Source organism: Tinamus guttatus, unplaced genomic scaffold (assembly GCF_059628265.1).
Source record: "Tinamus guttatus ecotype Peru unplaced genomic scaffold, ASM5962826v1 Tinamus_guttatus_pri_ptg000197l, whole genome shotgun sequence".
Classification (NCBI taxonomy): Eukaryota; Metazoa; Chordata; class Aves; order Tinamiformes; family Tinamidae; genus Tinamus; species Tinamus guttatus.
The window spans coordinates 5,829,594-5,839,024 of record NW_028288731.1 but is presented as its reverse complement, the minus strand read 5'-3'; the positions used below and the strand labels follow the sequence as shown (position 1 = coordinate 5,839,024).

The following is a 9,431-nucleotide window of genomic DNA, read 5'->3' as shown; positions in this document are numbered from 1 at the left end:
GCCGCGCGGGGCGAGCGGCGGCCCTGCCCGCACACAATAAACGCCCAGGTGCCCAGCGCGGGGTGGCTGCTGCGGCGGCGGCGCCCGGGGCGGCGGGAGGACAGCCCGGCTCGGCCCCGGGGGAAAGCGGCGGTTGGCGCGGGGGGTGGATGGCTGGCCCTGCCCGGAGGTGCCCGAGGGCAGGGAAGCACCGCCGGGCCCGGAGCGCATCCCTAGGGAGTGTGCACGGGATGACGGGAGCAACCGTTTGGCTGCCAAGTGGCCCTAGCTGGCCCCAAATGAGGAGGGGTTTTGGCACATGCGGACCAGACCGTAAGCAAACTCACGCATTAAAACAGCACCTCCTTCACTGTCGACTCTGCTGCAGGTTAAAGCATCACTAGTTTTCAGAGTGAACGGTCAGGCCAGTGAGATGTCCTGAGGGAATTTGACTTGGTGGGGGGGTCTACACGGCAATGCCGTGACACCCCCTCGTGGGTCCACAGATACAGCCCGGGCAGCCCCTTGGCCTTGGCGCGCGGATGTGCTCCCGCGTTCTGGGAGATCAGGAAACACTGAAACATGAGTTAGTCGCCTGTCCCCGGGGGGGCTGGTGGCAACACGGACGTCACAGCTCGGTGAGCAGCACATGGAGGGGCTGGGACATCATGGCCAGGAGCGTAAGCAAACGCAGGCCTTAGTGCATCCTGCAATCGTTAACGGCGCTGTGGGTTAAACCATTGCTAGTCTTCGGAGTGAATGGTCAGACCAATGAGACATACTGCTACATTGAGTTACCACATGCAGAAAGAGGATCGAAACACATTTATTAAGCTGAGTACGAGTCCCCAAGAACTTCCCCCAGACAAGATGTTAAATCAATACGCGTGGCTGCTTAACTGGCACCCGTGATGGAAAGGTGCCAGCACCCGGCTCCGCGTGTGGCCCCAGCCCCCAGCTCCACGTCAGGAAGGCCCTGGCACCCGGCTCTGCCTCGGGAAGGCTCCGGCACCCGGCTCCATGCTGGTCCCGCTCCCGCCTTTGGGATGCTCTTTTCCCAGCCGGGCTCGTCGCGCTGGTGCGGGACAGGGAGTGGGACGGGGCCGCGCAGAAAGGGGAGCGCAAGGAGGGCGCTCGTCGCCCCTGGGGCGGGCGCAGCGACGTTCCCAGCTCGGCCGCTTGTGGGAACGTGCCTTTTCCAGGGAAGAGCTGCGCTATTTTTAGCGCGCTCCTTGAGGGGGCGTCTCCGGAGAGCGCGAGCGCCCAGCCCGCGGCAGCCCCGGAGCCGCAGCGCTGCCCCGGCACGTTCCCTAGCGCGGGAGGAGCAACATCTGGGAAAAGGGGCCGAGGGGGCAGCTCCCACGCACGCCTGCACGCCGGGGCGCAGCTATTCCCTAAAACAGCTCCCCCCCACTGGATTTTGGGATGCTTGCGCTCCGGAAGCATCCGGAAAACAGCTCGTGCCTGGGGACTGCAGAGAGTGACGGCTTAGGGACCAGCCTTGGAAGTGAGGGCGATGCGGGAAAACGATCTCATTTCCTATCCCAGCCCAGAACCGCTTCCAGATGTGGTTAGAAAAATGCCTTTTTTTTTTTTTTTTTTGGCAAAAATGAAGCAGAGATCTGTCCTGGGTTAAAAGTGAAGGTTTTTTTTTTTTTTTTTCTCTCTCTCTGATTTCACGTTTTGATTTTTTCTTCTACAATCTGACAAACAAAATGCAGGGAATCCATGAGAGAATGACTGAGAAAAAAAGGAGAGGAAAGGAATCACGCTGCGAACTAAAGTCGTTGAGCCGGTGACTCAAAGCTGGTTTTGGAAAATCCAGCAAATTTGGCCTCTGAGTGCAGCTCCCACCACATCCAAGCCCTGCCATTAAGTAAATCCCATTAGCAGAAAATGCTGCCGAGAGCCTGGGGACAGGGCCGGGGCCTCCGGCTCCGTGTAGGATCTCGGGAGCACCTAGGAACAGGCGCTGCCCCTATGGGGATCAGGGATCCTGTTTTCCTGAAGTCCCGGCCCGGCGTGCACGCTTGCGCTGGGATCCGGTCTGCTCCCCCTTTGGATCAGAGGGTAACAAGGAAGATACAGTGATAGAGAAAGCACAGGATTTTATTTGAACGTGTAAGATTTCCAGAAACAAATCTCTTTTTTTTGTTTCTTTAAATGATCCTTGCCTGGATTTCCAATGACAGACAAAACCCCACAAGTAAAAGGATGCGGAAGGTGAGCACCGTGGTGGCACCACCCCAGTTGATGGTAGGTTATAAAAGAGAACAGCAGAAAAAAAGAAAAAAAAAAACAACAAAAACTAGCCGATCTCGCATTTTTATTTTCAACATCCCAGATACTTAAATCTAAACATCAGAATGCCATGACGCAGCCAGCACATGTGAATAACTTAGGTGTCCAGCAAGACTCGCTCTGTACACGGAGGGTTATTTAAGTGTTGAAATGCAACTACCACAAAGTATGAGCTAACAGGCGAATTAGGAATCGGAGAGATCCCCAAAGAGATCTTTTTGCACAAAAGAAATCAAAGCAGAGGATTTCCCACCATTCCAGTGTTGGGTTAGTATGGCTATTTTAAAAACAGAATATAATTAAAGTATTTTTTCATCATGATTTGCCATGAGATCAAAAGAATAACAGGGATTCAATGGGTCAGATGTCCTAGAAGAATTTCAGCTGAGCCCTCCCATTTCCTACCTGCAGGCAAGTCCATGGTTACATCAGACTCCAGGCACCCGTTTCACTTACTTTTGGTTCCCTTTTTAAAATCTGCCCCTTGTGGGGCTTCCCAGATCGTTTCCAAAACCCTGCATAGCCCTTCCCAAGCAGGAATTTGAACGCAGCCTTTGGGAAGGACAACATTTTAAACACGATGTCACTACAGGCTGCATTTTTAAGGCCACAAATTTGTATTTTTGAAGAATCCTCATTTTGCATTATAAATTGATACTGAGGCTTTCTTTGTAAGCATCTCTAATTGCTATACATATAAAACGCTTCAATTTCACTAAACTATTAAGCTAAGGCAATTATTAAAGAGTCCAAACCAAGATCGTCAAAAAAAGGTAACGTCCGACTTGTAGTTTGGAAATGACTTTTCCCCACTTCTCCCACCTCCCCAAACCTTCCAAAAAGGGGCACAGACTCCCCCCGGCCGGCGGGGAACGTCCCCCTTGGCCAGTCCCGCTGCTCCCGGGGCTCCGGCCGGCGCCGCGGGATCGTAGCGGATTCAGGGTGTAACAGGCGGCTCGCGTCAGGCACGCGGCTGGCTGATGGAACAGCGCGGAATACAAAAATACCGCTATAACGGGGGGGTATCAAAGAGCACAGAACCAGAACGGTTTTATTACCATAAGAGCAGTTTATATACAGACCCCCAGGGAAGATTTTTTTTTTTTTAATTCTCGCTATTCCTCCCAAATAGTGTACAGTCTAAAAAACCCTGCAAAAGAACGGTACAAACCTACTTTAATCCCTACATTGTCTACGCAGGCGGCACCAATCCTCTCTCGCACACAAAAACATGTTATAAATAAATCCCACAAAATGTCGTGTATGTTTTATTGCACATTGTACATGCCAATACCTAAAAGAAAGGCTCAAACCCTTCACTTGGTAACTAACAGTTAAAATACCTAGCAGTTACTCGCACTATGAAGACTATGGCATTTTTCAGGATCTAATTTGGCCAGATAAATTAAAAAAACACAGAGCACAAAATATGCCTGGAACTATGTACTTTGTGGGAAAGAAACAAACCTCTTTAATTTTACTGTTTTCCACCATATAAAGTCATTAAAAATATTTGACCTAATTAAAAAAATTCTGTTTCAAAATTTCTGCATTTTTACTATAAAATTGAGCTAAGCATGTAACTGCTTGTATAATCAATCATACATGCCTTCTGTTTGGCAAAATTAGATGCTCCTGTGCTGTATTTACTGAAAGAAGAAGTTATCTGTGTCCTAGTGTTGATTATTGAAGTTAGTGCTTCAGCCCCAGGCCCGCCGGTCTCTCCAAGGGTGGCGAACGGGGCACCCCTCGGAAGACCAGCACCGCTCGGTATAAACAGACGACGGGCACCAGTTACCAAGAAACATCACGATCCTTTATAGTTTCTGTTAAGCAGAGCTCTAGTCTAAGGAGTATGAGTAATTTGTCATTAATATATGTGGTTTTATGGTAGGTACGCTGCACTAAAATATGGCCACTAAAGAAGGAGAACGTCTCATGGCTAACAGAGCTGGTAAAAAAAATAAATGTCTCACTGGGCAAAAACCTGCATTCTGCGGGTTAAAACTACGGTTAGAAAGTCAATTGATCAAATATTTAGTCAAGGCTTTCCAAAGCTACTCGCCCCCGGCAGCTTCAGAAAGGGATCAAACGGGCAAACCCAAACCTGTAAAATTGCACTGCTACAAAGGAACGAGTCCGTGGGGGGACAGCGGCCGCCGCGCTTAGGGGACGGCCACCTCGAGGAGCCGGTTGTTTTTTCGCTTGCAAGTCGGGATGTTGCCATTTTTCTGGCTGCCTTGGATGAACTTCACGCACACTTTATCCTGTCTGAACTGGACCAGAAACCTGGGAGAAGGAACAAAAGGTGTTTCCAGTTAAAGGTGGGAAAAACAACACACGAGCAGCAGAAATCTGTCCGGAAATCCTTCCTTCCACGAGCTCCTGTGTCTGCAGAAAGACACTTGCTACTGCATCTCCACAAGTGTTCACGACACAACAAGTGTTTATAATGCCCCCAAGAGCAAAAAAAGAAGGTAGATCTTTACAGACCTACAGCATTAGCACCACTGTTCTGCATGTTTAGAGGAAGGTGTTCTGCATTTATATTTTTGTGTTTTCGCTAGAACTTGGCACCTGGGGTCGCACTTTGACTACAAAGCAAACACCTCATAGGAACAGGTCCACTTGGACTAAAACGAAGTGTTTCGTAGGAATATACGAAGCTTCTAGTCACATACAAAATGATTTTTTTTTAAATTGCAGTATACCTTTGCTAACACAGCAGTTCTGTCTCATAACTGTATTTGAAACTACTGTAAGGACATTTTCTCTAGTGACTTTCAAGGAAGCAAGAGCCAAATGAACGCCAGAAATGAGCGCACATAGAAACCTGGACCCTTATTTACAGTTAATCTGTAAAGAGAAAGGAAATAGGAGCTGCACGGCAGATTTTATCGCTCTACCATCAGATGCTGCAGTTTTTAGCACGCCACCCGGGAGGGAGCAAGCGGGACACGTACTCATCAGAGATCTCGATGTTGAGCTTCTGCTTGGTTTGGCTGAGCGTGGTGCGGTAGAGCTTGGTGGCCATCTCAATCAGGTGATCGCTGCTGAGCAGGAAATCCCCTTTGCCAGCTGCTCCGGAGCCCTGGGACGGAGAGCAGAGCAGTGAGGATGGCCAGACCCCGGACACGGCGGAGCAGCGTGGCGGGGAGCTGAGGCATTAGAAACCGGTAAAGGGCCATTCCCTAATGGGAAACTCCAGTCCTGGAGAGGCCACGTCAGGAAACCGAGGCCCTGTGTTCACAGGGAAGTTGCCGCTCAGGATGTGGTCACTGCCCTCCTTTGGCTGTTTTACATCCATGTTTTCTGGAGCTACAGCAAGGGCTCAAAAATAGCACCCTAAATCCACAGGCTGACCCCGTTCATATAATTCCACAAGGTAATTAATACCCAATTTCTACGTCGCTGCGTGTAGAACAGACGTTTACCGTGAAACTGCAACCTACCTCCTTGAGGTGCACCGCAAAGAAGCCGTCGTTTTGGGAGCTCATGGACACTTTAGTGACATCTCCCAGGGGAACCTCTGACTTGATGTTTCCAGACTTCTGATCCGCAAGGAGAACATTGTTTTTTGTTAGCAAGAAAATCCTAGATGTGGCCTGCAAAAATAATAATAAAAAAACCCCAAATTCTTACCTACACCAAGAGAGAACTGGTCTTTACTGCGGGCACTAGGAGCAAAAGCAGATCGTACCATTAAGACACTTGGCCCACAGGAGTAAACACAAACATCCAAAGTTCAGGAAAAGCTGCAGATCAGTGAAAATTAGGTCAAATTTGTGTGTGTGCCTAATTATAGATTGAGGAGCTTAGCTTATGTTGGCACATATGCTTCCATATAAACAGTTTCTTTAATTCCTAGCTTATAGCTACAAAATCCAGAAACTGAAACCCAGGAAGTCAGCGATGAGGATGACCCTCATTTCATTTCTCAAGCTCCGTCAGGCTCCAGAATAACCAAATGTATCTTTCCAGGGACACTGCATTCAAATACATAGTTTCATGACAATTCAATTGATTTTTTTCTTTTTCTTTTTTTTTATTTTATATCTTTCCGGTGACAGATAATTCAAATAGACAGTTTCATGACAATTCAATTATTTTTTTTAATTCTTTTTCCCCATAGAATCTTAAAGAAAAAAGAAATAACCATGGTAGTTAAATTGTGACTGTCTTAAGCACACAGATCATAGCTCATTAAGATAATTCCCTTTCTAAAAAAAGAAGAGAGCTTGACAGCTCTTGACCCTGCAGGTATGAGAAAGATATTGTCTTCATTTAATTAGGTCCTCCTACACTTAAAAATTAATTTGGTGTCAACAAAAGACAACCTGATTTCACTCCTACAATGCATAAATGAAATGCAACGCTGAGATCTACTAGTTGTGACATTGAGTTAAATACGGTGACAATTAAATTGACTAAAAAAGGATAATGCTTCCTGTTTTAATAAATGCAAAGCAAGCTTCATGCTTGATGGAAGGGGGCAAAAAAGGTACCCAGCATACTTAACAGCTGTATTTAAATGATGAATAAAACCTGTCTTTTCATCCCAAAAAGCTTCTGATATCGATCGGAAGATGACAGGAACAACTAACCAAGGATTCCACTCACAATTTTATAACGGAATATGATGGGATAAAGAAAGGCAAAGGTTATGTTTTCCCAATACTTGCACAAGGCCATTTTCTAAATATTTACTTTCCAATTGCCAAGCAGTAGACCCAGCTTTAGCACAAAGCCCACATTTGGCTTTGTCAATCAAGACAGACTGTCACCAGCCGCTTTTGCTTGGAAAAGTTACCAAAAAACTACAAACCCAAAGGAAGTTTAATATTTTTTTGTTCTTACCTTGCCGTTAGCCCTGTTGATTTTGTTCACGACCTCGGCGATGATGATCTTCTCGTCCACAGCATCTTTGAGCTTTTTGTACTTGGGGTTCTGGCTGATTTCCAGGTAGGCCCCTTGGAAGGGCTGCCCGACGCTGCAGGGGAGGAAGGAGCGCTCAGGGGCATCCCGGAGCGCCGCGGCCGCCCGGCACGGCCACGTTGCGCTTCACGCTCTCCGGAGCCAAAAGCCGCCCCCAACGGCACCGTCAAGAACCCTATTCTGAACTAAGCAGCTCGGAAACCTCTAGGATCGTTTCTGCCCATTTTACACTACAGCAAGGCACCAAACCTTAATGGCACAATCCTGGTGAACAGGAGACATTTCTCACGGAAGTTCCTAGTAGGATTTTTATTCATTTTTTTCCTATTCTGGAAATGTTTTCAAATTACACAGGCCGAACGGCTATGGAGAGCGAACACAAACACGTGCTCGGATGCACAATCAGCTTTGATTTACGGTTGGACTCGACCTGGAAGGTCTTTCCCAACCTTAGGGATTCCATGATGTGCAATCCCTCAAGAGCAGCCTGTGTTTGCGGAGACAGAGGAAATGCATCGCACGAGAGGCCGGCGGCTCTGCTCCCCTGCAGCACTTCACAGAGCAGCAGGCAAGAACCTGCTCTGAGAGCTGCTTTTGCCTGTTAAACACGTACCCAGTTCATTAAGACGTTCGCTTTAACCAATCATTTTGATTAAATTACTGTCAAAATACTAAATGCAAAGTGCTGCCAGGGCGGTGCCAACCAGTCCATCATGTGGAGCTGCACTGCCTGGTAATGGCATCCCTGGCATGCAGGCAGGGGCGAGAGAAAAGGAAGGGGATTTCAGCACGCAGGAGAAGTCCCTACGTGTCCTTAAATAACTATATTACACGTGGAAAATTAGCCAGCTCCTAGGAATCACTATCATAGTAACTGATCAGAAACTTTATACAACAATTTCCTTCACTCATAGGCCAATAAAAACATAACAGTAGCTAATCAGCTCTGAAAACAGCTTACAAGAGAAAAAAGAGAGGAAAATGTTTCTAAAATTGTGAGGGGGAAGGAAAGTGTTCCAACTTTTTTACTAATTTGGAGTGAAAAATACAACAAAACACACAAGTATCCAAGCAGAGCTTGTCTGCACATGGAGTTGTGCCCACCAACTCTTCCCGACTCCTGTTCCCCTCTCTGCTGAATGCTGTTCCCAAATAACAGTGCCAGAATATCCCGCTCAGCTCCAAGTGCCGCATCTGAAAGAACTTGCCCCACGGACCAACGAGACCTTTGTTTTGAAGAGAAACACACCTCCTAAGCTCATATTCACTCAGAAAGTTCAGCTTGACTTCTTTCACAGGCACCACGACTCTATTTTGACAGTTTAAGTGCATGCAACAAATCTGCATGTTGCTTAAGTACACAGACTGCTGCAATTCCTTACACAATGAGCAGATAGCAATGACAAGAAGTCATCAGTTTTTAGGCATTTAGTAATCTGAGACATTAGAACTTATCAGTCGACACTTTCATAAAATCATAGAATCACAGGATGCTTAAGGTTGGAAGGGACCTCTAGAGGTCATCTAGTCCAACCCCCTGCACACGCAGGGTCACCTAGAGCATGTGGCACAGGACTGCGTCCAAGCGGGTTTGAAGATCTCCAGAGAAGGAGACTCCACAACCTCTCTGGGCAGCCTGTTCCAGTGCTCTGTCACCCTCACTGTCAAGACATTTTTCCTTAAGTTCCTGTGGAACTTTTGGTGCTTCAGTTTCCGGCTGTTTCCTCTAGTTCTGTCGGTGGCCAACAGTGAAAAGAGGCCAGCACCATCCTCCTCACTGCCTCCCTTGAGGTACTTACAGATGTAAATTATCTATCTCTAATAAAAAATAATAGTGGAAATAACCTCTTAAGCAATGTCTTAATGTGTTTTTCCCCCACTGCTAGTCTCCCTAGTCTTTGCATTCAATGCCCACGTGCCAAGCCTGGGCAGGAACAGGAGCGCACTGCTCCCCGGCACCGTCCCCGCTCCGAGTGACGCTGCCACTCGGCACCTCTCAGCCTGCCCTGCACCCAAACCAGTGCCATGGAGCCAGGGGAACGGATGAGTTAATCCTCTCTGCACGTTCTCCAACTCTTTACCACGCAAACAGCTCATGGAACGCTCCCTGGTGTTGCTCCGACTAGGGAACACACTTTATTTCTTAAGGTAAGGCAGGAAATCATATTTCATTTCCTAAATCTATGCAGAAGTATGGAATTGATGGTACATTAAAA

At 47.5% G+C, this 9,431-nt stretch overlaps 1 protein-coding gene across 4 annotated transcripts in view; it reads right to left on the bottom strand.

Annotated features, from left to right (window-relative positions):
- Window positions 1–4,293: 4,293 nt before the first annotated feature.
- The window catches only part of MYO1B (myosin IB), a 64,812-nt gene continuing 59,674 nt past the window's right edge, over window positions 4,294–9,431 (bottom strand). For all 4 annotated transcript variants that reach the window (XM_010212227.2, XM_088523756.1, XM_088523757.1 and 1 more), the window contains 4 exons: window positions 7,138–7,270; window positions 5,733–5,885; window positions 5,244–5,371; window positions 4,294–4,569 (listed from right to left, as the gene is read on the bottom strand). In XM_010212227.2, the coding sequence (XP_010210529.2) occupies window positions 4,446–4,569; window positions 5,244–5,371; window positions 5,733–5,885; window positions 7,138–7,270 (538 nt within the window). In that variant the 3' untranslated portion in view covers window positions 4,294–4,445. The remainder of the gene's footprint in view (window positions 4,570–5,243; window positions 5,372–5,732; window positions 5,886–7,137; window positions 7,271–9,431) is intronic.